At 53.4% G+C, this 27986-nt stretch overlaps 3 protein-coding genes across 8 annotated transcripts in view; 2 read left to right on the forward strand and 1 right to left on the reverse strand.

The window, feature by feature from the left end:
- Positions 1-8214, forward strand: part of pmela (premelanosome protein a) — a 26262-nt gene extending 18048 nt beyond the window's left edge. The window contains exons 4-14 of the mRNA XM_042344143.1: positions 103-249; positions 855-995; positions 1293-1454; positions 2103-2504; positions 2785-3304; positions 3981-4084; positions 4934-5039; positions 5617-5822; positions 6711-6804; positions 7389-7585; positions 8098-8214. Of these exons, the coding sequence (XP_042200077.1) occupies positions 103-249; positions 855-995; positions 1293-1454; positions 2103-2504; positions 2785-3304; positions 3981-4084; positions 4934-5039; positions 5617-5822; positions 6711-6804; positions 7389-7551 (2045 nt within the window). The 3' untranslated portion in view covers positions 7552-7585; positions 8098-8214. The remainder of the gene's footprint in view (positions 1-102; positions 250-854; positions 996-1292; positions 1455-2102; positions 2505-2784; positions 3305-3980; positions 4085-4933; positions 5040-5616; positions 5823-6710; positions 6805-7388; positions 7586-8097) is intronic.
- A 2095-nt stretch (positions 8215-10309) lies between these two features.
- mcrs1 (microspherule protein 1) lies at positions 10310-23499 on the forward strand. 3 transcript variants are annotated; one of them, XM_042344348.1, is made up of 14 exons: positions 10310-10368; positions 14013-14163; positions 15066-15204; positions 15829-15972; positions 16537-16646; positions 17137-17281; positions 17463-17601; positions 18426-18501; positions 18955-18983; positions 19834-19926; positions 20872-20954; positions 21517-21604; positions 22083-22210; positions 22612-23499. In XM_042344348.1, exons 2-14 carry the CDS (start codon positions 14054-14056, stop codon positions 22696-22698), a joined length of 1371 nt encoding a protein of 456 aa, XP_042200282.1. In that variant the 5' UTR covers positions 10310-10368; positions 14013-14053; the 3' UTR covers positions 22699-23499. The 3 variants fall into 3 exon arrangements, with proteins under 3 accessions (XP_042200282.1, XP_042200281.1, XP_007908189.1); XM_042344347.1 differs by lacking the exon at positions 10310-10368 and adding an exon at positions 11903-11981; XM_007909998.2 differs by lacking the exon at positions 10310-10368 and adding an exon at positions 11903-11981 and having other exon boundaries at positions 17137-17245.
- Positions 23500-23838: 339 nt separating this feature from the next.
- LOC103189560 (spermatogenesis-associated serine-rich protein 2) overlaps positions 23839-27986 on the reverse strand; it is a 41104-nt gene continuing 36956 nt past the window's right edge. For all 4 annotated transcript variants that reach the window (XM_007909993.2, XM_042344218.1, XM_042344217.1 and 1 more), the window contains 2 exons: positions 27561-27775; positions 23839-26216 (listed from right to left, as the gene is read on the reverse strand). In XM_007909993.2, the coding sequence (XP_007908184.2) occupies positions 25863-26216; positions 27561-27775 (569 nt within the window). In that variant the 3' untranslated portion in view covers positions 23839-25862. The remainder of the gene's footprint in view (positions 26217-27560; positions 27776-27986) is intronic.

A 27986-nucleotide genomic window follows, 5' to 3' on the forward strand; every position in this document is an offset into this window, starting at 1 on the left:
GTGTATTTCGTCGGTGAAACACGGCAGCCAATTGCACACAGCAGGTCCCACACACAGCGGTGGAGTGAGTGACCTTATTGTTATTTTCTGGTTATTGTGTAGGTGGGTCAGTTTCCTTTCAACTCAGCAACGATGCCCCCACCCTGACAGGCGCTAAATCCAGCTTCTACATCGACCTGAAATTCCCCGTCAACCAGAGTGTCCAGGCTGACGGAGAGGTGGTCTGGGCGGAAAACTGTACGGTAAACGGTGAGAGAGTTCACACGTATCTCATTAGGCTTTCATATTGATCACTCAGCGATCTCACAGATTTCCCTTTACTTTTTGTCGGTGTTTTCTCCCTCTCTCCAACAGCCATTCCACTCCTTCGTCTCCCTGTGCACACACACACACATATACACACACACATATACACACACACACCTATACATACACTCATATATACACACACATATACACATGCACAAATGTACACACACACACGCACGCATAGATGCATACATACACACACACGCGCGCACACACAGACACAGGTGCACGCGCATACAGGCTCAGGCGCGCCCATACACACAGGCGCACATGCACACACAGGCGCACGTGCACACACACACACACATACACATGTGCACACAAACACATACACGTACGTGCGCACACACAAACACGCATGAGCACATACGCATAGACAAGCACACGCAGACACACCCACATAATTTGCTCGCGCACACACACAACAATCTTGAAGTCAATCTCTCTACCTTTTCCCCCTGTGCTATTTCAACACACACAATGGCCGCGTTTGCCGAGTGCGACGTGGATTAATTTAACCCTTCCCGCGCTTCCTCCCCCCGCAGGCACGCATGTGAGGCACGGAGACCCGGTGTATCCCAGCGACCGGCTGCAGGAGGCGGACGGTGTGTTTCCAGACGGAAAACCCTTCCCGGGGAACTCAGCGAGGAGACGCTCCAAGTTCGTCTTTGTCTGGCAAACCCTGGGTAAGAGGAACGCCATTGGGAGGTGCTGGAGCTTAGTGTGGGCGTGTGTGTGGGTGCGTGAGTGCGTGGAGTGAGGAAACTTGCCTAAGGTTTCGCCCTGACCCGGCCGGGAATCGAACCCGGGACCTCATTTGTACAAGTCCTTGTAGCGTAGTGGTTAGCTCGCTCGCTCGCGCTGCGCTAACCACTACGCTACAAGGACTTGTACAAACGAGGACCTGGGTTTGATTCCCGGCCAGGACTTGTATAAATGCGCATCATTCTTATTAATAAAATATTATTGTTATTGATTTGCAGGAAAGTACTGGCAGACGGTGGATGGTCCCAGCTCGGTGTTGGTTGTGGACACAGCGGAAGCCCAGTTAGGCTCCTACACCATGGAGGTGGTGGTGTATCATTACCGCGGTCACAGGAAATTCGTTCCCCTGGGCAAGGCCACCTCGCAGTTCACCATCACGGGTAACGAAGCGGACCACGGGAACCTTAGGAACAGGAGGAGGCCATTCAGCCCCTCGAGCCTGCTCCGCCATTCCGTTAGATCCCGGCTGACCTGTGCCTCAACTTCAATTACCCGCCTGTGCCCCAGAACCAGGGCTCAAACCACTGGTTGTGGGGACACTGCTGTATGCAATTGGCTGCCGTGTTTCACCTGCAAAATATACAGTCAGTGCACTTTACAGGACAGTTACAGTGTGGGGGGGAATCCAGAACAAGGGCGGCAGTTTTTCATGCAAAGGGGAGTGGAAATCTGGAACTCTCTCCCTCCCCCAAAAGGCTGTGCGTGGAGGTTGGATTCAAAACCTCGTCGAGACGTCTCAAAGCGCTTTGCAGGATACACTGTGAGGTGGTGTTCGTGTGTTTTTGGGGCGAATAGCGGCAGCCAATTGCGCCCAGTGACGTCCCCACCAAACAGTCGCCGGTTTTAGCGAATCTGCTTCCTCCGCCCTTTGAGGCAATGAATTCCAGAGCGTAACAAACAAACCTAACTCCTTGACTTTGCCTCTGACTTTGCAGTCCTGCCCTCCCCCCGCGCGTCGCTGTGCGGTGTTTCTGGGCCGTTCCTCACCGCCCCGTTTGTTGTTGTTGTGTTGTTGTTGTTGTGTGCAGACCGGATCCCGTTCTCCGTGGCTCTCTCCCAGATCAGTGACCTGAACCAGGACGACGCCAGCTTCATCCAGGACCGCGCTATACTCTTCAATGTCCGTCTGCACGACCCCAGCCGCTACCTGACCGAGGCCGACCTCAGCTTCTCCTGGGATTTTGGTGACGGTAGCGGCAGCCTGATCTCCCGGGCCAACGCCGTCACTCATACCTACCTCTCTGCCGGGACCTTCAGACCCCAGGTGGTCCTGCAGGCCACCCTCCCCTCCCCCTGCACCACCACCAACCCCCCCCGCTCACCCACAACCTCAGACCCTCAGCCTGCAGCCCCCTCCACCACTGTCCGCCTGAACCCCACAACGCCCTCTCCCCTCTCTGGACAGCCCACTGCAGCCCAGGGCACCACAGGTGAGAGAGAGCAGGGTGGTGAGGGGTGGGGGGTGGGGGAATTGGGGAGAGGGGAACAGGAAAGGGGGGTAACAGGAGGGGGGGTAACGAGAGATAGGGGTAACGGGAGGGGGGGAATATGGAAGAGGAGAGGGGGAATGGGGGAGTAGGGTAAAGGACAAGTGCAGCGAGTGTGGGGTATAATCACCGGCACAGACTGGTTTGCACAGGCCTGTGTCTGTGCAGTCGATTCCGATCACACGGAGACGGGAATTTAATGTTAATTCCCTTCTGTCCCCAGACAGTGTGGATCCCTCTGAGCAGCCAACAGCGGAGCAGCCAACCCCAGCCACAACCCCAGCCACAACCCCAGCCACAACCCCAGCCACAACCCCAGCCACAACCCCAGCCACAACCCCAGCCACGGCCGGCCTGACCTCCGTCTCCATCCCCGACCCTGTCCCGAGCTCTGTGCCCAGCCAAGCCTCCGCCTCCACCATCGCTTCGGGGGCTTCAGCCTCTCCTGTAGTGACTCTCACGTCCCGGGACCCTCCGGTCGCCGTGACAACCTCAGCTCCTGCTCCAGCCCTCGCCCTGGCCGTGTCTGAGATGGTCCCCGACGTCTCTGTCTCTGTGAACCCCCCCGGCTTGGCCGTGTCTGTGACCCCGGCTCCCCCCGAGGCTGTCTCTCTCCTCGTGGAGTCAGACCTGGGGACGGAAGCCACCAACGGAGCCACAGCCGACAACCTGATACAAGCCACCAACACACCGCCTCCTGCGTCCGAGCAACCAGTGGGTAAGTCGCCCGCGATCAGCAGGTGGTCAGTGCAGAGGGATAGGGATGAGAGGAGAGAGAAGGGATCAGTGAGGGAGGAGCCAGGAGGTTTTGGGGGGGGATTTTGAGGGAGAGAGAGAGGAAGGATGGTAAAGGGCGAGGTGCTCAAACGAGGGGCAAACAGCCAGAGGAATAGGGGGATAAACCATGGGAGGTTTGGGAGATGACGGTCACCCCAATCCCCGTGACAGTTGGGGCAGAGCATGTGGTGGAAAGCATAGCCAGGGGGGAGGCTTCGATGGGGGGAACGGGGTCATGGAGGGACCGGCAGGTTCCTGGGAGCCCTAGGATGTCAATCGGCTCATCCAGGATGCGGTCATGGATGGCGAGGGCTTTGATTGAGAGGGAGTGGACATTTTGGAGGCTGATGGGGGCGCTGATGAGAGAGGGTGGATGCATGAGGTGGGACAGGGGAGGGGTTTGGGAGGGGAAGAATTGCAGGTCGCGGGGGAAAAATGACTGGGGGGGTTTCTTAAGAACGGCGCTGTGATAAATGTAAACTGTGGTGTAATGGTGAAACGTGGGTAGGTGTCTGAGGAGATTGTGTGTCTGCGTGTTTTTACAGGCGGTTCGGTGACTGCTCCTGGCACAGCCCCCCCCAGCTCAGCCCCCCCCAGCTCAGCCCCCCCCAGCTCAGCCCCCCCCAGCTCAGCCCCCCCCAGCTCAGAAGCAGCTCTGGTGCTGGTGAAGCGACAGGTCGCTGTGGACTCCGAAAACTGTTTTGTCTATCGTTATGGCACCTTTTTGGCCGCCATCAACATCATCCGTGAGTAGCCTCAAACCAACAGCAATACCCGACAGCTACACCGCGGCTTTCAGATCGGGAGGGCGTCCCAACGCTCTGGGCAGTCAGAGATTTGGACCTGAGCTGGGGGTTGGGATCAGGAGGGGGTGGAAGGTGGGGCGGGTGGGGGTAGGAGGGTGCCTGAAGAGGAAGGTCTTGAGACGGGCCTTCAAGGAGGCGAGGGAGGGAGCGAGGAGGAGGGACTGTGGGATGAAGTTCCAGAGGGTGGGGGCGGAGAGGCTGAAGGCCTGACCATCGATAAACATCAACAACCTAACACTCTCGCTGCTCGAGCGCCTTGAGACGCCCACCTGTGGACACACTGATAATTACAGCCCAGGAGAGAGCACTCGGCCCAGCGTGTCTGTGCAGGTCCCTCAAGGCACTAATAATAGTAATAATAATAATCCTAGCATTTGATATAGCGCCTGATCACGACTTCGAGACGTCTCAAATCACTTCACGGGATACACTGTAAAGTGAATTGACGGTATGTTTTGTGGGCGAAACACGGCGCCAATTGCGCACAGCAGCGTCCCCACAAACCCCATTTTTTTTGAAAGGATTATTACCGCTGGAAAACGATCCACCAATCGACTAACAACAGGTTCCTACTTACTGCTGCGTAAACAGAGGCGTGTGGAGTAAGGAAACTTGCCTAAGGTTTCGCCCTGCCCGGGAATCAAACCCACGTCCTCTCGCTTGCGAGGCGAACTGACCACTACATCACAGGGCTCCACGATCAGCCCACAGTGTTAAAGTATAATGTGACTATCACTGAGTGTGTTGTTTTCCTGTCTGTCTGTGCTGTGCTTTCTCTCTCACTCACAGAGGGAATCGAGAGGGTGGAGATTGTGCAGGTGGAGAGCGTGGTGGGGAGCTCAGTGTCTGGGGAGCAGCCCAATGCCGTGGACCTCACAGTGACCTGCCAGGGCAGGTACAGCACAAACCAACCTCCGCAACCACCATCATAGAGGGGAAACAACAACACATGAAAGTTACACAGCACCTTTCACGTCGGGAGGACATCCTAAGCCACTGGATAGTCAGGGATTTGGACCCGAGCTGGGGGTTGGGATCAAGAGGGATGGAGGGCGGAGAGGGTGGAGGGAGGGGGGGTAGGAGGGTGACTGAAGGTGTGGTCGAAGAAGAGGGTCTTGAGACGGACCTTGAAGGAGGCGAGGGAGGGAGCGAGATGAAGGGACTGAGGGATGGAGCTCCAAAGGGTGGGTGGTGGTAGAGAGGTGGTGAAGACTGGTGTGATACACTTACTTTACAAATATCTATCCACTTCAAGACTGAGGCGGGGGAGATGTTTGTCAGGTTAGGGGATCAGGGGATACGGGGCAAAAGCGGGTAATTGGACTTGAGGTACAGATCAGTCATGATCTGATAGAATGGTGGAACAGACTCGAGGGGCTGAATGGCCTCCTCCTGTTCCTGTGTGTCTGGGTGATGTGGGTGCAGAGTGTGCGAGGTTTTATGAACGCTGTGACTGACATCTCTGGCCCTAGCTTCCCCAGTGAGGTGTGTACGGTGGTGTCGGACACGGACTGTGAGACCCCGGGGCAGAGCGAGTGCCGTGAGGTGCCCCCCGCAGCCCAGTGCCAACTCGTTCTCCGTCAAGTCTTCAACTCCTCTGGCTCCTACTGTGTTAATGTCTCTCTCACCAACCAGGTCAGCCTTGCCCTGGCCAGCACCCGCGTCACCGTCAGCCCAGGTAACAGTCACTACACCTCACAGTCACTACACCTCACAGTTAATACACCTCACAGTCACTACACCTCACAGTCACTACACCTCACAGTCAATACAACTCACAGTCACTACACCTCACAGTTAATACACCTCACAGTCACTACACCTCACAGTCAATACACCTCACAGTCACTACACCTCACAGTCATTGCACCTCATATCTCACATTTCACAGTCATTTCACCTCAGTCACTATACCTCACAGTCACTACACCTCACAATCACTACACCTCACTCCTCACAGTCACTCCACCTCACAGTCACTCCAACTCACAGTCACTACACCTCATACCTCACAGTCACTACACCTCACAGTCATTGCACCTCATATCTCACATTTCAGTCATTTCACCTCACAGTCACTATACCTCACAGTCACTACACCTCACAATCACTACACCTCACTCCTCACAGTCACTTCACCCCACAGTCACTCCAACTCACAGTCACTACACCTCATACCTCACAGTCACTCCACCTCACAGTCACTGCATCTCACAGTGACTGCACCTCACAGTCACCACCCCACAGAGACTCGTGACACGTACTTTTGAGACGGGACGACCCGACACCATGATAAGGCCCTATAGTTCAATACAATAATTATTAATATTATTATTGCTCATAGGAACACAAGAAAAAGGAGCAGGAGGAGGTCATTCAGTCCACAGTGCCTGTTCCGCTGCTCTAAACGCTCTGCCGCATTGTGTCCACAAAATATACAGTCACTACACTTTACCGTGTATCCTGTGAAGCGCGTTGAGACGTCTCAAAGACGTGATAAGGCGCTGTATCAAATGCCGAGATTATTATTATTATTATTGACTGTGCCAGACGTGTTTGCTGTCAGTTGCAGGCGCGGCCCCTCACACTGCGGAGGCTCTGGTGTTGGTGGGGATGCTGCTGATCGTGGGGGTGATGGGCGCCGTAGCCGTGATCTACAGGTAAGTGAGCGCCAGCCCACAGAGCAACTGCTCACCCCAGTCCCTCACACTGAGCTCCGTCCCCCCATCACCCCGGCCCTCGCCAGCCCCCACTGGTCCAGTCAGGATCCTCACACTCGTTTTCAAATCCCTTCATGCGCTCCCCACCTCTCCGACCTCTTTCTTACTCCGCAGCCCACTACCCGCTGCCTCCGCTCGACTGGCTCCGGTTTCCTGCTTGTCCCTCAAACCCTCCGGTTGTTAGTCGATTGGCGGATCACTTTTCCGGGGGTAATGTAACCTGTTTAAAAAAATTTTTTATTAAAAAATAATAATTTGGCCACTTCAACCCACGACTGTTTGTGGGACGCCGCTGTGCACGATTGGCTGCTGTGTTTCGCCCACAAGATATGCAGTCACTACACTTTACCGTGTATCCTGTGAAGCGCTTTGTGACGTCTCGAAGACATGATCAGGCGCTGTATCAAATGCACGGATTGTTATTATAACAGCCAACGCTGCGGGACTCTACCCTGTGTGAGAGGTGCTGCACAAATGCAAATTGGTGTCGTTGTTGATGTCATTAAATGTTCTTCACTCAACAGACGGTACAAAGACTACTCTCCACTGCATGAGAACCCCTCAAAGGCCCCCGGGGCACAGGGCCCCGACAAGCCCACGGTCAATCTCTTCATGAGGAGCCTGTTCAGCCGTCAGCGGCCCAGGGCCACCGAGAGCAGCCCCCTGCTGCACGGCTGTGTGGTCTGAGACCTCCCCCTGCCCACCTCAAGGCCCCTACAAGGTCCGTACATCAACAACGATAAGTGTCCGTCACTTGCTCGGTGTGGGGAATTCTTTACTGGAGGAGAGAGAGGGGGAGAGAGTGGGGGAGAGAAAGAGAGAGGTAGAGCGAGGAGGGAGGGGGGCCAATGGGGAAGGAAAAATCCACTGAAGTAAACACTGCTTTAAGATCCTTGGCTTTTGCCGATCTTTTTTTATCTGGGGAATCACACAACTCGATATTTCAGAGCTGATCGCCCAAGACGCACAGTCACTACACTTAATCCACGACTGTTTGTGAGACGCTGCTGTGTGTAATTGGCTGCCACGTCTCACGCACAAAATATGCAGTCAATTCACTTTACAATATATTCTGTAAAGTGCTTTGAAACGTCTCAAAGACGTGATGAGGCGTTGTATTAAATACAAGGATTATTGTGATTATTATTTACAGTGAATCCTGTGAAACGCTTTGAGATGTCCTCCCAACGTGAAAGACTCGAATGTAAGGATTATTATTATTATTATTTTAAGATTTCTTCGGAGGAAGAAAACCCTTTAGCTCGGTTTGGAAACACCACCATCGGCAGACGTACCTGTAATCTGCAGCACTCTCTCTCCGATCCACAACAATAAAGGAATGAAACTTGATCAACCGTTTCCCTGTACTTTGCAAACTGACTGCACTGTTTGTCTACAATCTCCACAGTCACTACACTTGACAATGAATCCTGTGAAGCGCTTGAAATGCGTTCGACGATATGATAGGGCACTGCATCAAACTGCAAAGGTTATCATAATCAATAACTTTTGTCTCTGGTTAATATCCTGTGGTTTTATGCGTTCCGGAGTAATAATCCCTCCCCCAAAAATAATAATAATGTGGTCACCCAATCCACGACTGTTTGTGGGACACTGCTGTGCGCAATCGGCTGCTGCGTTTCGCCCACAGTCACTACACTTTACAGTACACTCAGTGAAGCGCTTTGAGACGTCTCGAAGACATGATAAGGCGCTGCATCAAATGCGAGGATTATTATAATTATTACTATGCTCACGTACGTCACTGTGTTGGGATTTCTCAGATCTACTCTATTCCCACAGATGTTGATTGTTTGGAGGAATTCAGTGAAGGCTTTTGCACCAAAAACACCGGAGAATCTCTCCAGTGGTGGAGCCCAATGTTGGTTTTGTTTATCAGCCGCGTGTCTGACACACGGAAACCCGTCACCGTGACCGGTCGGTGTCTGACACACGGAAACCCGTCACCGTGACCGGTCGGTGTCTGACACACGGAAACCCGTCACCGTGACCGGTCGGTGTCTGACACACGGAAACCCGTCACCGTGACCGGTCGGTGTCTGACACACGGGGTACCCTGACACTGTGATCGGGGGGGAGGGGGAACTCAGATTAAATCAGTCGCTCACGTCACGGCTGTTTGCTGGGACGTTGCTGTCCGCGTTTGGCTACAGCTCACAGTCACTACATTTTACAGAAAAGCTTTGTGATGCACTTTGAGACATTAAATCTCTGGGCTCTGTGCAGTTGGACGTTTGGGAGCGGGGTTGGGGGGTTGGAGGAGGGTTTGGGAGTTGGGGGCGGGGTTTGGGGCGGGGTTGGGTGGGGTTTGGGGGGCGGGGTTGGGGTTTGGGGGCGGGGTTTGGGGGTGGGCTGGGGGCGGGGTTTGAGGGGTTGGGGGCGGGGTTTGGGGTTTGGGGGCGGGGTTTGGGGGTTGGGGGCGGGGTTTGGGGGTTTGGGGGCGGGGTTTGGGGGGTTGGGGCGGGGTTTGGGGGGTTGGGGGCGGGGTCTATCCCTCCCTCCCTCTCTCTCTCTCTCTCTCACACGCTCACACTCTCACACACACTCTATTTCTCACACGCAGCCTGTCACGTACACACACACACACACCATCTCTCACGCTCTCGTCCTCTCTCACCCACTCGCTCTCATTGTGGAGTCCTGTAGCTCAGTGGTTAGAGCACTCGCTTTGCAAGTGAGAGACCTGAGTTCAATTCCCGGCAGAGGGCGAAACCTTTGGCAAGTTTCCTTACTCCACACAGAGCCTAATAATATTCCCTCCAAAAACACAAAACAATAATAAATTGGTCATTTTCAATCTACGACTGTTTGTGGGACATTGCTGTGCGCAATTGGCTGCCGCGTTCGCCCACAAATATACAGTCAATTCACTTTACAGTGTGTTCTGTGAAGCGCTTTGGGACGTCCTCCCGACGTGAAAAGCGCTATATCAAATGCAACGATTATTATTATTGTTATTATTATTATTATTATTGGGGGCGGGGTTTGGGGGGTTGGGGCGGGGTTTGGGGGGGTTGGGGGCGGGGTTTTGGGGGGTTGGGGCGGGGTTTGGGGGGTTTGGGGGCGGGGTTTGGGGGTTGGGGGGCGGGGGTTGGGGGCGGGGTTTGGGGGGGTTGGGGCGGGGTTTGGGGGGTTGGGGGCGGGGTTTGGGGGTTGGGGGCGGGGTTTGGGGGGTTGGGGGCGGGGTTTGGGGGTTGGGGCGGGGTTTGGGGGGGTTGGGGCGGGGTTTGGGGGTTGGGGGCGGGGTTGGGGGTTGGGGGCGGGGTTTGGGGGTTGGGGGCGGGGTTTGAGGGTTGGGGCGGGGTTTGGGGGTTGGGGGCGGGGTTTGGGGTTTGAGCTGATTTTATCGACAATAAAAAAATTCTGTTTAATGAATGTAATGTTAAACAGGAAATGACGAACCCTCGTGATCCCGACAACTTCCGGCACAGGTGAACCGGAAGTGGTTCCTGCAGGCGCGCAGACAGAAACAATAATAAGGCGGTAAGTCTGTGCCTGACCCCTCCACCCCCCCCACAGCCTGACCCCCCCCCCCACAGCCTGACCCCCCCCCCACAGCCTGCCCCCCCCCCCACAGCCTGACCCCACCCACACAGCCTGACCCCCCCCCCCCCCACAGCCTGACCCCCCCCCCCCCCACCCCCCACAGCCTGACCCCACCCACACACAGCCTGACCCCCCCCCCCACAGCCTGACCCCCCCCACACAGCCTGACCCCCCCCACACAGCCTGACCCCCCCCACACACAGCCTGACCCCCCCCCCACACAGCCTGACCCCCCCCCCCCACACAGCCTGACCCCCCCACACACAGCCTGACCCCCCCCACACAGCCTGACCCCCCCCCACACAGCCTGACCCCCCCCCACACAGCCTGACCCCCCCCCCACAGCCTGACCCCCCCCCCCACAGCCTGACCCCCCCCCCACACACAGCCTGACCCCCCCCCACACAGCCTGACCCCCCCCACACAGCCTGACCCCCCCCCACACACAGCCTGAACCCCCCCCAACACAGCCTGACCCCCCTCACACACAGCCTGACCCCCCCACACACACACAGCCTGACCCCCCCCCCACAGCCTGACCCCCCCCCCACAGCCTGACCCCACCCACACACAGCCTGACCCCCCCCCAACACACAGCCTGACCCCCACCACACAGCCTGACCCCCCCCACAGCCTGACCCCCCCCACACAGCCTGACCCCCCCCCCACACAGCCTGACCCCCCCCACAGCCTGACCCCCCCCACACACAGCCTGACCCTCCCCACACAGCCTGACCCCCCCCCACACAGCCTGACCCCCCCCCCACACAGCCTGACCCCCCCACACACAGCCTGACCCACCCCCCACATAGCCTGACCCCCCCCCCCCCCCCACACACACAGCCTGACCCCCCACCACACACAGCCTGACCACCCCCAAACACAGCCTGACACCCCCCACACACAGCCTGACCCCCCCCCACACAGCCTGACCCCCCTCCCACACACACAGCCTGACCCCCCTCCCACACACACAGCCTGACCCGCCCCACATACACAGCCTGACACCCCCCAGACACAGCCTGAACCCCCCCCCCCACACACAGCCTGAACCCCCTACCGACACAGCCTGATCGCCCCACACACACAGCCTGACACCCCCCACCCACACACACACTCACAGCTTGACACCCCCCCACACACACATAGCCTGACCTGATGATCTGGTGAGAGGATCTGGAGTGAATGTGGGGGTTTCTCACTCCTGAACGCTGGAAAACTGTTTTTTGTTAAAAAAATGTTTATTAGAGATTTGTTTTCACCCACAAAACACTTTACAGTGTATCCTGTGAAGCGCTTTTAGACGTCGCAACGACGTGATAAGGCGCTATATCAAATGCAAGGATTATTATTATCTCAATTACCCCCCCCCACCCCCACATGACGTGTGTTGCAGATCGAGGTTGTGGTGACAGATGGGGTTGATACGTCCGTAAAACCCGTCGCAAAGTGACCGGCGTGGTGTCCCCCCCCCCTGTCACAGAGGATGAGTAATTGTATTGGAGCCGGTCAGAATAGCTCTGTCCTGGAGGGAAGGTGTTTAGAGAAAGGTACGGATGGTGTGAGCTGGGTCTGTGGGTCTCAAGCTGGTGGGAGGGGAGGAGAAGGGGAGGAAATCCTTGATAGCTTCTCTGATGGGTAAAGACCCCATTGAGTATCAGATTGAGCTGTAAACTTGCCTTCCAAGCCCTCCACAGCCTTGCTCCTTCCTACCTCTGTGACCTGCTAACTCCATAACAACCTCCACCTGCTCCATGTTCCCTGCCCGGCCCAGCCCACCAGCGGCGGTCGGTTCTTCAGCCTCTCTGCCCCCACTGCCCCACCCTTTGGAACTCCATCCCACAGTCCCTTCGACTCGCTCCATCAAGACCCGTCTCAAGACTCTCCTCTTCTACCGCGCCTTTGGTTACCCTCCTAACCCCATCCTCCAACTGCTCCTGATCCCAACCCCCAGCTCGGATCCAAATCCCTGACTATCCAGCGCTTTGGGATGTCCTCCCAACGTGAAAGGCGCTGTGTAAATTTTGTTTGTTGTTGTTGTAACTCATAGGTTCACATTGTGATCTGTGCTTGTGATTAGCTTGTTTGCACACGTCCTCTCCAAAGGCAGGATTCTTTTAGATGTGCTGCTCTCGATAGATCGAGGAGACTCCATGAGTACAACACCTTGTAGTTCTGAGCCAATGGTCAGCCCATCAACAGCAAGCTGTGTTTCATCCTCGGCCTTCCGTTAGATCACAAATCAAAAGCCCTAACGGGGAGGGTGGTTCTAGTTGGACAAGCAATGGGAAAGCTGGCCAGACAGCGATATCAGTGGCAAGCTATGCGTTTTTAGCTGGTTAGATTCCAGCAGTTACCCCAACGCACACTCTGGGCTCCCCCCCAAGCCTTGGCTCTTCCAACCTGTGCCTAATATTCTCCGGAATTAGATAAGCAGGATACATCCCTCCAGGGAGAGAGAGAGAGAGAGAGAAAGAGCGCATTCCATTCCAACTCTCTAGGCAGATGAAATTTAATGTGAAGAAATGCAAGGTGATGCATTTTGGAAGGAAGAATGAGGAGAGGCAATATAAACTGATGGTAGAATTTTAAAGGAGGTGAAGGAACAGAGAGGCCTGGGGGGTCATATAAGTAAATCTTTGAAGATGGCAGAACAAGTAGATAAAGCTGTTAAAGAAAGCATACGGGATACTAGGCTTTATAAATAGGGGCAAAGAATACACAAGTCAGGAAGTTATAATGAACCTTTATATAAAACAGTGGTTAGGCCTCAGCGAGAGACTGTGTTCAGTTCTGGGCCCCACACTTTAGGAAGGATGTCAAGGCATTGGAGAGGGTACAAAGGAGATTTTCCAAGATGGTACCAGGAATGAGGGACTTCAGTGATCAGGAGAGGCAGAGAAGCGAGGATTATCCTCCTTGGAGCAGAGAAGGTTAAGAGGAGAATTAATAGAAGTTTTCAAAATGATGAGGGTCGGTAAGGACACTGATTCAAAATAGTTGTTAAAAGAAACGGGAGGTGAGGAGAAATGTTTTCACACAGCGAGTTGTTGGGATCTGGAATGCGTTGCCTGAAAGCCTGGTGGAAGCTGATTCGATAACAACTTCTAAGAGAGAAGTTGATAATTATTTGGGGAGGACACGTTTGCAGGGTTATGGGGAGAGAGTGGGGGAGTGGGGTTGGTCAGGGCTATGGGGAGAGAGTGGGGTTGATCAGGGCTATGGGGAGAGAGTGGGGGGAGTGGGGTTGATCAGTGCTATGGGGAGAGAGCGGGGGGCGGGGTTGCTTGATTTGGAAGCTCTTTTTAAAGAGCAGCAGACACGATGGGCCGAATGGCTTCCTGTGCTAAGTGATTCTATCTCTGGGATGTCCACGTGTTAGTGGGATGTGGGGAACTCTCAGTTTGGTTTGGAGACTCTTAAGCAACAGTGACGGGTTTCCGCACGTGTCAGACAGTGTGGACGCAGAGAAGGCGAAGTGTTGCCGAGTAACAAGCCAGGGTATCGGGGGCTCCTGGTCGGGCAATAGAATCTGTCTTTAATCAAAAAAATGGCCACCTTATTCTTCTCCCTGTTTATAGCTGAACAGCCGTGTGGCCTGGGCACTCCTGAGGCCGGGCTGATGTCGACGGGAGGCGTGGGGAGGTCTGACGATGAGCAGGTGGCCCCGGGACAGAAACGCAGCGCGGCTCAAGCCTTCAGCCTGATCCCCAAGCGCAGGAGCTCGTCCAGGTAACCAGTGGGGGCTAGGGGGTGTGTGTGTTGTGGGGGGTGGGGGGGCGGAATTTGGTGCAGGGGTGGGTACTTGGTGTGTGTATGTGTGGGGGGGGTGCTTGGTGTGTGTGTGGAGGGCTTGGTGTGTGTATGGGGCTTGGGGTGTGTNGGGGTGGGGGTTTCTGGCTCTGTCGTGCTCAGGCTCATCAGACACCTTTGGGAAGCTGATCGGGGTTGAGCCAGGCTATTTTGAACAACAAGAACAACTTGCACTTATATAGCGCCCTCCACGCAGGGCAGCATCTCAGAGCGTTTAACAGTGGAGGAGCCTGACTCTGAGCCGGAGATGGGAGTGAGGTGGCCGTAATCACGGTCGAAGACGGTTTTCAGGCTGGACTTGAAAAAGGAGAGAGAAAGGGCGCGAGGCGGAGGGATTGAGGGAGAGTGTTCCACAGTTTCAGGGCGTAGTGGCTGAAAGCGTGACCTCCGATGGTGGGGCGGAGGGCGCGAGGAACGAGCAGGAGCCGGGGGCCAGTCAAGCGGAGGCCCCGGGTGGTGTATTGGGGAGTGAGGAGGTCGGAGAGGGAGGGGTCAGAGAGTGAGGGGATTTGAACATGAGAGTGAGAGGATCTTGAAGTGGATGTGTTGGCTGATGGGGAGCCAGGGGAGTCAGGGCCAGAGCTGGGGAGATGTGGGTGTGGAGTTTGTTGGGGTCAGTATGTGGGCGGCAGAGTCTGAATGAGCTGATCTTGTGAATGGTGGAGCTGGGCAGACCGGCGAGGAGGGGGTTGGAGTTCCCTTCATGTTCCCAACCTCCAGCTCAGGTCCAAATCCCTGACTGTCCAGCGCCTTGGGATGTCCTCCCGATGTGAAAGGTGCCGTGTAAATGTAACGTTGCGTTGTTGTTGTTGTTGCTGCAGGTCCATCAAGAGGAAGAAGTTTGACGATGAGCTGGTGGAGAGCAGCCTGGCCAAGTCCTCCACCAGGGCCAAGGGCCCAGCGCTCCCCGAGCCCGGCCGGTACTCTGGCAGCGAGGCCTCCTCCAACGAGAAGAAGAAAGTAATAATAATCCTTGCCTTTTGATACAGCGCTTTATCACGTGGTTGGGTCGTCTCAAAGCGCTTCACAGAAAATACTGTAAAGTGTAGTGACTGTGTATTTTGTGGGTGAAACGCGGCAGCCAATTGCGCTTCACAGAAAATACTGTAAAGTGTAGTGACTGTATTTTGTGGGTGAAACGCGGCAGCCAATTGTGCACAGCAGTGTCTCACACACATTCCGTGTCAGAGTCACTCCAGGTGCGAGAATGAAGGAAGGAACTGATCAGGTGCTGGACTGAACGCCTTCATTCAGATTCTAATACCAACAGTGTATAGTTTGGAACATTCGCAAGCCTCCTGCTTGTCCCTCGTGCCCTCCCCCCCACCACCACTTTCAGCTACTACACCCTGAAACTCTGGAAAATCTTCCCTTTATCCCTCTGCCTTGCTCCCTTCCTTCCCCATCTTCAGATTGTGTTTCAAGACCTTCCTCACCGACCGTGTCTACGGTCACCTCCCCCCCACCTCCACACACCCCCCCGCCTTGACATCGTGCTCTGCCACTGTCATGCGCTCTGGGACGCTGCCCTGGGTGATGGGCGCTGTGAGTAACCGCAGGTTGTTATGATTGTGTCTCTGTCAGATCTCCAAGGCGGTCTCCCTGCCCACGGCCCCCAGCAACATGGCCAAGAGAATGAAGAAAAGCAAACAGCCTCCACAGGTCACCAAGGACCTCGGGCGCTGGAAACCCACAGACGACTTACTGTTAATAAACACTGTCTTACAGGTGAGGCGAGAGTTAATAAACACAATGTCTACTGACTGACAAGGGAAGGGTTAACACGCCAACGGGAAGCATTTAATTCAGTCCAGAACCGTATGGAGCAGAAGTGAAGGACGAGGACGTTTGTTTATAGCGACCTGTGTGTGGGTGAGCGTCTCGGAGGCAGTTAAAGACCAAAGCAAGCAGCACCCACACCACCACCCCCACCCTCCCTCCCCTCTGGGTCGCACAGGGCTGTGCTGACACACATTCTCACCACTGGGGGCAGCTGCGAGCGGGGGTTGGGGGTGGAGTGACCTAAGGCACAGTCAAAGTGGTGGGTGTCGAGGTGTGATTTACAGAGAGATAGAGGGTGGGTGTAAGGTTGGGGGGGTTGAGGCTGGGAGTTGCAGAACGTCTGATAATCCTCACGTGTGATGTGGAGAATCAAAGAGCTCCTTCCTGGGGAATCCCAGTCGCTGCTGGTTTGTGAAGCCCTGACTGTCCAGCTCCTCGGGACGTCCTCCTGATGTGAAAGGCGCTGTGTAAGCGTAATGTGGTGGTGTGAGGCCTCTCTCTGTATTACAGACCAACGAGCTGACGGCAGTTCACCTCGGGGTGAAGTTCAGTTGCCGCTTCACACTGCGGGAGATCCAGGAGCGCTGGTACGCACTGCTGTACGACCCCGTCATCTCCAAGTGAGTCCCCGACCAACCGCCCGCCCGGACTGGACTTTAACCTGTGCCGCGAGATGTCAAGAGAGTAAAACGCAGCGGATTCAGGATACTGCCGCGTAACAACAACAGCTTCCATTCACACAGCGCAGAGTAGTGCCTGAGCACTGTACAGCGTGTGTGTGGGAGGGGGGTATACTGAGCGAGGGGGGGAGAGGTGACCATAGGCCCAGTCAAAGTGGTGGGTCTTAAATAGGGACTTAACAACAACTTGGACTTATACAGTGCCCCTCACCAGGCTGGCGTCCCACAGCGCTTAATGTTTAAGGACAGATGGAGAGGGGGTGAGGGGTTTGAGGTCGGGGGTCTCAGAGGTTAGAGAGGCTGATAATTCTCGCCTGTGATCCAGCGAATCAGGCAGTTGGTGTGAGACGGGTGTAGTGTTTATTGTGTGTGGTGGGTGTAGTGACTGTGTTGTGTGCTGACTCTGGCTGCTCCCTCTCTCTCCCCGCAGGCTGGCCTGTCAGGCCATGAGGCAGCTGCACCCGGAAGCCATCACAGCCATCCAGGCCAAGGCTCTGTACAGCAAGGCTGAGGAGCAGCAGCTCGGCAAGATAGGATCGGTAATCTCTCGCCCTCTCGCCCTGGGACTAGTTGGGGTAAGAGTGGGGGAGTGGGACTAGTTGGTGGCTCTTTCAAAGAGCCGGCACAGGTACGATGGACCGAATAGCCTCCTTTTGTGCTGTGTGATCTCTTCAGGGTGGGAAGGGGGGCTTCTGACACACTCTGGTTTACTTGTGGTTATATGATGTGTGTGAGTGTATTTTGTTTGCCTTTCAGACCAGTCAGCCCACCCTGGAGACCTTTCAGGAGCTGTTGAACAAACACCCCCATGTTTTCTACCCATCCCGGACTGGCAAGTCCCTGCAGCTACATTGGCAGCTGATGAAACAATATTACCTGCTCGACGATCAAACAGGTAACAGCACAAGTGACAATAACACTGTGTGGAGAGATGTAGTAATATAGGAGCAGGAGGAGGCCATTCAGCTCTTCGAGCCTGTTCCGCAATTCTATTAGATCACGGCTGATCTGTACCTCAACTCCCAATACCTGCTCGCTGTGCCCTTTATACCTTTACACCTCACCCAAACCTCTGGCTCCCCTCTCTCCGTCTCAAACCCCTCTCTGCCCATCTTCAAATCGCACCTGAAGCCTTTCTTCTTCGACGGTTCCTCCCCCTCTCTCCTTGGCTCGACGTCAGGCTCCGCCATTGTTAATCGCTCCAAGACACTGTGTAAATGGAAATGATTTACTTGAACAGTCGCTTTTCTCTCCTTCCCTTGCTGCCTTCTAGGCACGTTTCAAGAACCCCCTCCCCCCACCTCAACCCCTCCTACCCCACCCTCCTTGCTCTCCACCCCCTCCTGATCCCAACCCCTGATGTCCAGCGCCTTGGGACGTCCTCCCGAGGTGAAAGGCATTTTTTGTTGAGACGTCTCAAAGCGCTTCACCGAATGTATTGTAAGGTGAATTGACTGTATTTTGTGGGTGTATTTGTAGCGCTCTCGCCTCGGGGCTGGAAGATTGTGGGGTTCAGGTCAGTCGAGGGGACGTGAGCTCAGTCTAGGCTGAGGCTCCAAACCACATTACTCTCACCGGGCTGTGAGCAATCCCAGGGGTTCCACTCGCTCAGTCCTGCTGGGTGTGTCTGTGCCTGATCACGTGGGATACTTACTCCTAAGATCACTTTCTCTTTAGATTCCAATAATAACGTGACCCCCCCCCTCCGCTGTCTTTCAGTGCAACCTTTACCGAAAGGAGATCAAATCCTGAACTTCTCAGACGCCGAAGACATGATCGACGACAGTAAACTCAAGTAAGACGGGAATTCTTTGCAAAACGTCGCTTGGAATTCTCAGTGTGGTTTGGGGGTTCCTAGGCACGGGGATGGGCTTCCGCATGTGTCAGACACCCGGCCGATCAAAACACACACGGTTACATAAAGAAACTTCCACTTATAAAGCATCTCTCACATAGCAAGGTGTCTCCACAGTGCTTCACAGAGTGGGAGTGTGAGCAGGGGGTGCAAGGGAGGTTTTATAAGCAGAGGGTTAGACTCCAGGTGAAGGACTTTAATGGGAGCCCCAGGGAGCGGGGCCAAAGCTTCCCCACCAATAGCTAGAGCGGAGGGAATGGGTCACGGTGGGGCAACAATGTAAAGGGGTTTGGAAGGTAAAACAAGGATGTTAAAGTCTATGTGCTGTGTGTATAGGTGGCAGCTACACACATGTAATATGTATGTAACACAGTCTGTCTATTCCTTTCACAGAGAAGCGAGAGATGATTTCTTAGAACAGGGTAAGTCCTGCTTTAAGGCCCTCCACCGTCTTGCTCCCCTCTACCTCTCCCACCTCTTAACCCCATATCAGCCTGTCTGCTCCCTCTGCTCCGGACACCGGCTGCCTCAGGTCCCCTGCATTTCCAGCCCCACCATTGGCGGTTGGGCATTCAGCATCTCTGCCCCCACACTCTGGAACTCTATCCCACAATCCCTCCCCCTCACCCCCTCTCTTGCTTCCGTCAACTCCCGTCTGACGACCTTAATCTTCGGCCGTGCCTTCAGCCACCCTCCCACCGCCAACCCCCTGCGCTCCTCCCCTCCTGACCTCAACTCCCAGCTCGGATCCAAAACCCCTGATTGTCCAGGGCCCTGGGACGCCTTTCCGATATGAAGGTGCTACACAAGTGTAATTTGCTGCTGTCATTCCTGTGACCTGGTTATAATTGTAAGTGCTGAAACCTATTGGTGCTAATTGAATACTGAGGGGAGATCCTCTATCTCACAATGTCGTGGCTTGAGTTACTTTTAAGTATCGCAACTTATTTACGCAGATTTAAGGCGATGGCTGATTTGACTAGGATCGTCCCAAAGACAGAGTGTTAAAATACCCACTGGTCAGGGTCTCTGGTCTGGTAGTGACATTTTTGCAAACGTGAAGATGTAATTAAATTATTGTTGTTATTTTTTAGAGGGATTATTACCCATGGAAAGCAATCCGCCAACCTCTATATATGTAATATAATAATCCTTGCATTTGATATAGCGCCTTATGTCTTCGAAAGTCTCAAAGCGCTTCAGAGAATGTCCTATAAAGTGCAGTGACTGTGTATTTTGTGCAAGTTGTTTTTGTTGTTGTTGTGGCCCCAGAGCTAACCCTTGCAGACCGGAGGCAGAAACGTGAGATCCGGCAGCTGGAGCAGGAGCTACCCAAGTGGCAGGTGCTGGTGGACAGTGTGACAGGTAACACAGCGACTGTCTCTGACACACCTCAAACCCAAGAGACATCTGATTGTTTCCATCCAAAATAACAAGGTCACCGCATGTGAGAGAGTCTGTGCCATTACCATTTGCCGTCCGCTTCCTCCTCTCAGCAGGCTCCTGGCCTGCTCCACGTCCCCCACCCAGCTCGCCCCACCATCGACGGTCGGGCCTTCAACCTCTCTGCCCCCACCCTCTGGAACTCCATCCCTCAGTGCCTTCGCCTCCTTCAAGGCATGTCTCAAAACATCAAGACCTCCTCTTCGACCGCGCCTTAGACCGTTTTACAGCCACCCTCCCTAACCTACACCCCTCCTGATCCTAACCCTCTGCTCGAGTGCAAATTCCTGACTGTCCAGCGCCTTGGGACGTTGTCCTGACGTGAAAGACACTGTGTAAAACGAGAGATCTGACTGTTTCTATCAAAAATAACAAGGTCACTTTATGCAAGATAGTTTGTGCCATTAGCATCCCGTGTGACATAGCATCTTTCGTGTCTGGCAGGCTGTGTGTGGGGGGGGAGTGGGTTATTATCAATACTAATTCAATCAATAAAAAGAAGGCTGTGGATTATGGCTGGATCCAGGCACGTTGTCCAGACTGAGTTGGAGAGATATTTGTCAGGTCAGGGTATCAGGGGATATGGGGCAAAGGCGGGTAATTGGAGTTGAGCTACAGATCAGCTGTGATCTTATAGAATGGTGGAACAGGCTCAAGGGGCTGAATGGCCTCCTGTTTCTATGTTTCTAAGATACAGGAAAGAAAACAAATGATCTCTCGAAACATTCATCACACAGTTAACTAACATTAACGACTGGACTCGATCGGGGTAAAAATTTTGTATGTAGAAAAGGTGCCGGAGAGAATGTTTGTGTGGAATCGCTGCTGTTTCACTGACTTTTTACATCTTGTACGTGTTGAACCCAGGCATCAGCTCCCCCGACTTCGACAACCAGACCCTGGCCGTGTTACGGGGCCGGATGGTGAGGTACCTGATGAGATCTCGAGAGGTGAGGAAGGGTTTCAGAAACCTTCATTACTTTCACGTCTAAAGATTTTTTTTGGCGGGGGAGCTAGAAACACTGACTTTCCTACAAAAACTGGGGAGACCTGTAGCTCAGTGGTTGGAGGACTCGCCTCACAAACGAGAGGACCCAGGTTTGATCCCAGGCAGGACGAAACACTGGGCAAGTTTCCTTACTCCACACACACGCCTGTTTACCTAGACGTAAGTAGGAACCCGGTTGTCAGTCAATTGATAGTAATAATCCCTCCACAAAACAAAAAAAAGTCACTCAATCCACAACTGTTTGTGGGACGCTGCTGTGCACAATTGGCTGCTGCGTTTTGCCCACGATATACACAGTCACTACACTTTACAGTATATTCTATGAAGCGCTTTGAGACGTCACAAAGTCGGAATAAGGCGCTATATCAAATGTTAAGGATTATTACTTTTACAAACCGTTGTTACTTACCTAAGATTTTTTGGGGGGGCAGGGAAGAACATTGACTTTCTTACCAAAACTGTCTTTCTATTCCCTCTTCCTCTCCCCACACACAAACCCCCAGATTACCCTGGGGAGAGCAACGAAGGATAATCAAATTGATGTGGATCTCTCGCTGGAGGGACCCGCATGGAAAATCTCCAGAAGACAAGGTGGGAGAAGCGACGGCTTTTTAACTTGCAGCCCCCGTGCTTGCCAGCGCCGTCACACAGAGTAATATTGGAGCGTTTTACAGTGGGGGGGGAACACGGGTGCTGGGGGTGCGGTGGGGGAGGTGACCATAGGCACAGTCAACAAGGTTTTAACAGCAACAAATGACATTTACATGGCAGCTTTCACGTCGGGAGGACATCCCAGGGCGCTGCACAGTCAGGGATTTGGACCCGAGCTGGGGGTTGGGATCAGTGACTGACGGCACGGTCGAAGAGGAGGGTCTTGAAGGAAGCGAGGGAGGGAGGGGGTGAGGTGAAAGAACTGCAGGATGGAGTTCCAAATGTTGGCAGAGAGGCAGGACTTGAAGACAGATGGTTGGGGGGGGCAGGAGGGAGAGGTGGAATGATGGAGGGGGAGCGGGCGGTGGGGTGGGGGGGTCAGTGCCTCAGTGCTGTGGCTGACGTTGTGCGTTTGAAGGTGTCATCAAACTGAAAAACAACGGAGATTTCTTCATCGCTAACGAGGGCCGGCGACCGCTGTACATTGATGGGCGGCCGGTGCTCAGCGGCAACAAGTGGAAACTGAACAGTAACTCGGTGGTGGAGGTGAGTGTTTGTCACGTCAACCTCTGGGCAGGGGCCTGGGGCCTGGGGGCAGGGGCCTGGGGGCAGGGGCCTGGGGGCAGGGGCCTGGGGCAGGGGCCTGGAGGCAGGGGCCTGGGGCCTGGTGGAGAAGGAGTGAGGGAGGTGGCAGATGGAAGGTGGGGGTAGGGCGAAGGGGAGGGGGAGGGTATCCAGGGTATGGTTTCAGAGTGGGACCAGTCTGGCTGAACGCTTACCTGTGCAGACTCGTGTCACTGAAGGGCTGGGTGAATGGAGAGATATTCCCCGATTTGATTTGAACGTGAGGGGAGGAGGCTGCTGGTGGTTATGTTGAATGTTGCTCGATACACGTCCCTTTCCGTACCTCACAGAGAGTGAGATCCTCCCTTTTCCTCCCTCCGCAGATCGCTGGCCTTCGCTTTGTGTTCCTGATCAACCAGGACCTGATCACCCTGATCAGAGCCGAAGCCGCCAAGATGACCCAGCAGTGAAGACAGCGACAACCACGTCTGAGACGGGAAGCGAGATCTCCTGGCCTGGCCTCGCTGCCTCGGGATTACTGTGTCAGTGACACAACCTATTTGTGTGTCAGGGACGTTTAGTTGTTCAGTTTGAGCTGTGAGGATATCTGGCTGGACACGGCTACTGTACACTTGGTGTGCGTTTGTGTGGAGCGGCTGATTGAACAAGGTGCCGAGAGAGAGAGAGAGAGTGACATTCAAATGGAGTCCTGTAATGTGTTGGTTATAATCCCTTCCCCCCAAAAAATTATTTGGTCACTCAATCCACGACTGTTGGCGGGACACTGCTGTGTGCAATTGGCTGCCGTGTTTCGCCTTTAAAATACAGTCACTACACTTTACAGTATACTCTGTGAAGCGCTTTGAGACGTCTCGACGACGTGATCAGGCGCTGTATCAAATGCAAGGATTATTATTGTTTTCAGACTGAGCAAAGTGAGTGAGGGTCATGGCTGTAGATCAGTGGGGGTCAAACACATTTTTCTTGATTATGGCCACACCATCAATATCCGCTATTCAGTTGGAAAGAAACTTGATTTAATAGACTGACCTGGACAAGGGCGAAGTCAGCAGGACAAAATGGCCATTGCCCATCAGAAACGTCACTGAGCTGTGTTGATGTACTTCCTCTGTTGTGTTAACCCCCTCCCCCCAGGACCATCGATGCTGATACAATAGTTTAGAGCAATGTCCAGAACCGAGAATATTTCTTATTTTGCAATCAAATCTGATTTCAAGTCAAATAAACTGGATTCTTTGTTAGGCTTTAAACTACTTTCCAAAGTTTTACTTTTTAAAAAAAAAAGTTCCTCAAACTGTGGAACGTGACGAGATGTTATTTTTAGAAGAATTGAGTAAGGTTTCTGAGGGACGGGGTAAAATAATAATTTGGTCGCTCAGTCCACTGAGGGACACTACTGTGCGCAATTGGCTGCCGCGTTTCACCCACAAAACAATTTATTTCACATTATATTCTGTGCAGCGCTTTGAGATGTCTCGAAGATGTGATATCAAACGTAAGTGATTATTATAAGGATCACAGTGTGAACCAGGCGATGCTTAGTTGCTCACTGTGTGCAGAGGAAGAAAGAAAAAGCTGTGTCTGGCAAGTTTGGAATACTGCTTTTTTTTATTTTATCAACTACATTTTTAAATACATCACGTGTGAGGAGGAGAGCCTTGGACTGATCAGAAAGAGCGGCGTTTCCTACACACCACCAGCCCACCCTGAGCTGGATTCCGCTGCTTTGTCACCCAAGAGACTATTGGTGGTGGGAGGTCTCACCAATCTTCTCCTGAAGATGTTTGACTCCTTTTCCTTCCTATTTATGTACGAGCCATTCACTAGTGACCTCACCCAGCGGCTGAGCGTGGGCAGGTTAGATCTGTCTAGAGCGAGGGGGGGGGGGGTGGAAGAGAACACAACCCCAGCCTGTGCTCACCAACCTCCCAACAGCCATCACTAGTTGGTGCTCAGGAACATGCATCTGCACTCACTGTTGGGTTCTCGGTCTCGTGGGCTGAGGTGACTGATGGTCTTTATGCCTCGGGCCTCCTCACTCCCTCACTAAACCACCCAATGGCGCTCCTAAAGTGAGTCAACATCTCGGGTCCACGACCCTTCTATCAATGAGTCCTTCTGGACTCTCTCCTCTGCTGCCTGACCTGCTGAGTGTTCCCGGCGACTTCGGTTTTTGTTTCAGATTTCCAGCATCTGTAGTATTTGGCGTTCTGTTTGAACTTCACTTTAAATCCTGGCTGAACCCCCCCTCCCCCCCCAGCCAAGCTTCTACAGTGAACTTACCAGCAATACTCTCTTCCCCCCATCGGTCTCAACACTGGCCACCCTTAACGCGATGGCTTGACACAATAAATGCATCGACTTACTGGCATTGGGCGCAGCAACTGGGTTTGAGAAGGGGCAGATTTTAGCTGCTCAGTGGACACGGGCTGAGCTGAGGGTGGGAGATAGAAATTGGACAATGAGGTCCTAACACATGGCTTGGGACACACCCCTCCACTCCAGGTTTCTAGCATCAACTCAACAAAGAGATGTAAACAAATTGCAACACGTTTAGTCTCAATGAAAGTAAAACGCACGAGGACAAGACACCGTGCGATGTTCAATCTGCTTCGATTCAAGACTCTTGTGGTTTTTTTCCTATGTATATTTCTGTAGAAAAAGAGTCAAACTACTTCACAGGGAAGATTCTAATGAGCAGCAGATTCTGAGGCAGGAGATCTGGGAGACTTGCAACAGGAACCAGCGGCTGGAGTCACGATTGGCTAATGAGCGTGACTGAGGTGGGTGGGGTGGGGTGGGCGAGGATGAGGTGGGAGGTGGGCGGAGGATCAGGGTAAGGAAGCTGGCAGCAATTCAGTGTGTTTCTTCCCCCATTGGCATGCGGTCTCCAGCACATCAAATAACACACAATCTGAACAGGCCACTGTCTTCCATTAAAACAGCTCGATTTCAAATACATACCCATTATCAGTGAAGAATAATTTGTACGTGTGTGAGATTGTGTGAGACTGTGTGTAAGTGTGTGACTGTGTGTAAGTGTAAGTGTGCTTGCCCTGGTGGGATTAAAGGTTGATCTCTAGTACAATCGTCTTTTTAAGGTCTTTGGTCCTTTTTGTTTCACGTTTATATAAAGTATAGCGGGAGGGGAGGGGGAAAGAGAGAGTGAGAGAGAGAAGTGACAATGACTGACACAAGGCACTTTCATTCCGAACGGTTTGGAGATGCATAGTGAATTCTGGAATTTGGGGGAAAAAAATAACAGAAAAGAAAGGCAGCGAGCAAACTCTCCTGTGAACCACGACACACCAGCGAGAATGGGTTTATATAGATTTGAAAAAAATGCCTAAAGTCTAAGCCGGATTGTCGCTGTGTCCTCCCGAAGGGCGTTGACAATGTACAGAGGCTGATAGTCAAAATGTGTGAACACAGAAACCTTGAGGGTGGGGGGAAGGGGGGGGAGGAAAGACAGAGACTATAATAGAAGAAGCTAAAGTGTCACAGACTCAGTAAATGTAAACTCAATGGTTTTTGTGTGTGTTTTATCACATCTAACGGGTCGGGGGAGGGGGCTGTTGCTCCTCACAGGGAGGGAGGGGGGCATCAGAAGCTCTCAGGAGTCCGTGGTGGCTTCATTTGCGCTTGACCTTGGCCTACGTTGGGGGAGGGCGTTGGGGGGGGCGATCAGGGCCTGCTTGGGGGCGAGCTGGGCTAAGGGGGGCTGCTTGGCGGCGGGGGTGCCGTTGGGAGTGGCAGAGTGTGTCTGGCTCTTGTCTGCGGGGAGGGGCTGCGGTTGGGGCCGGAGCTGGGGTGGGGGTTGGGGCCGGGGGGGGCCGCTAGGGCGAGCGCTGGAGTAGTAGTTCCGGGCTCCGTTGCGGGGGCGGTTTCTATCCTCGTTCCTCCCATGGCTCGGGTTCAGCCTGTTGGGCTGAGGCCGGTAACCTGACCTCCTGTTCCCCTGAGGCATCTGGTGACAATGGAGAGAAAACACAATAAACAGATGACCTCAACTTTACTGAACTCCACCTCCAAGAGACCACCTCACCTGAAGGCCACACCCCAGAGATATGATATACGATGCGTACATAGAAACAGGAGGAGGCATTCATCCCCTTGAGCCTGTTCTGCCATTCAATTAGATCGCGGCTGATCTGTAGTTCAACTCAAATGACCCGCCTTTGCCCTCGTATCGTATCCCTCGATGCCCTGACCTACCAAACGTCTAACCACCTCCATCTTCAAAATACATATACAGATATATACTATATCTATGCGCAAGCAATTGGCTACCACGTTTGGTCCATCAGATACACAGTCACTACACTTCACAGTATATTCTGTGAAGCGCTTTGAGACATCTCAACGGCTTGGTAAGGCTCTGTATCAAATGTAAGGGTTATTATTTTATTCTTAAAACCACTGAAGCGCTGGGGGCTTAGTGACCTAATGTTTTTACAATGAGTTTGGACGAGGGAGGAAACTGGCCGATCACAGGGAGAATTCCTGCTCCGTTAGGAAGTGGCATCAATGGGATTCCCAACATCCACCTGAGCCAACAGAATAGGGACCTGGTTTAAATGCCTCATTCCAACAACAGGGGGTACCGTCTGTCTTCACAGCTCTCCCTCAGTCCCTTACTGGACAGTCACGCTGGGGCCCAGTAAACTACTGGGGTATTGGGGGAGGGCTGGGAGGATAGGTAAATGGGACTGAAAAGATTGCTCCCTAAAGAACCAGTACAGACATACTGGGCCGAACCCTTTTCGTTGTGCTGTAAATGTTTCTGGTTGTAAGTGCTGACATGGGGCTTGGACATATACGAGGGTTGGATGGAGTGATACAGCAGAGATAGGCCAACTGGCCTGGACTGGTGTTTATACTCCACACGAGCTTCCGACACTCCTATTCCCCTCACCCTCACCCTCGATTCTCTTCTTCATGTGACCTACAGCTTACTGACTCAGAGAGGCAAGAGAGAGGTGTGTACGCCTGTTGATTTATCCATCCAATTTCCCACTAGATTGCTTCCACGGATTTCTCAGTATATCTAATGGTTTACATTAATGGCCCGAGCACAACATAAAAATAAACACCTATTTACCTAGTAGGAAGTAGGACCTGGCTGTTAGCTAATTAGCAGATCGCTTTGAGACGTCTCGAAGACGTGATAAGGCGCTGTATCAAATGCAAGGATTATTATAATTTTATTTTCCCACAAGATTCCTTCCATGGATCTCTCAGTAAATCTAAAAGTTCCCATTAGTGGCCCGAACACAACACAAAGGCAAGAGAGAGGTGGGATATTTGGTACCGGACGGTTTGATGGAAATGGGCGGGCGGCGGAGTTGGCTGAGGCAGTGGAGGGCTCCCCCGAAGATGAAACCTTCTTCCCCGATCTGGTCAGGTTAGGATTTGAGGTGCAGTCGGGGGTCGAAGGGGCTGAGATGTCGCTGCGGCTGGTGACAGACATGGAGGACACGGAGCTACACCGAGACCGAGCAGAGTAGTTGTTCCTGGGATGTGACACTGCAGAGAGAGAGAGAGAGAGCAGAGGGAGAAACACAGGGACTCAGGGTTAGGGCTTCTGACACACTGACAGTACGTACACCCTTTGGAATTCCATCCCACAAAGTCACTGAACACAGGCACTGACCAGAACACATCCACAGGCTAGGCTCGTCAGTCACTCAAATGCCTGAGAGAAGTATATAAAATAAAATAGCGCGGCTCACTTCAT

The sequence above is a fragment of the Callorhinchus milii genome, unplaced genomic scaffold, assembly GCF_018977255.1.
Source record: "Callorhinchus milii isolate IMCB2004 unplaced genomic scaffold, IMCB_Cmil_1.0 Scaffold27, whole genome shotgun sequence".
In the NCBI taxonomy this organism is placed as follows: domain Eukaryota; kingdom Metazoa; phylum Chordata; class Chondrichthyes; order Chimaeriformes; family Callorhinchidae; genus Callorhinchus; species Callorhinchus milii.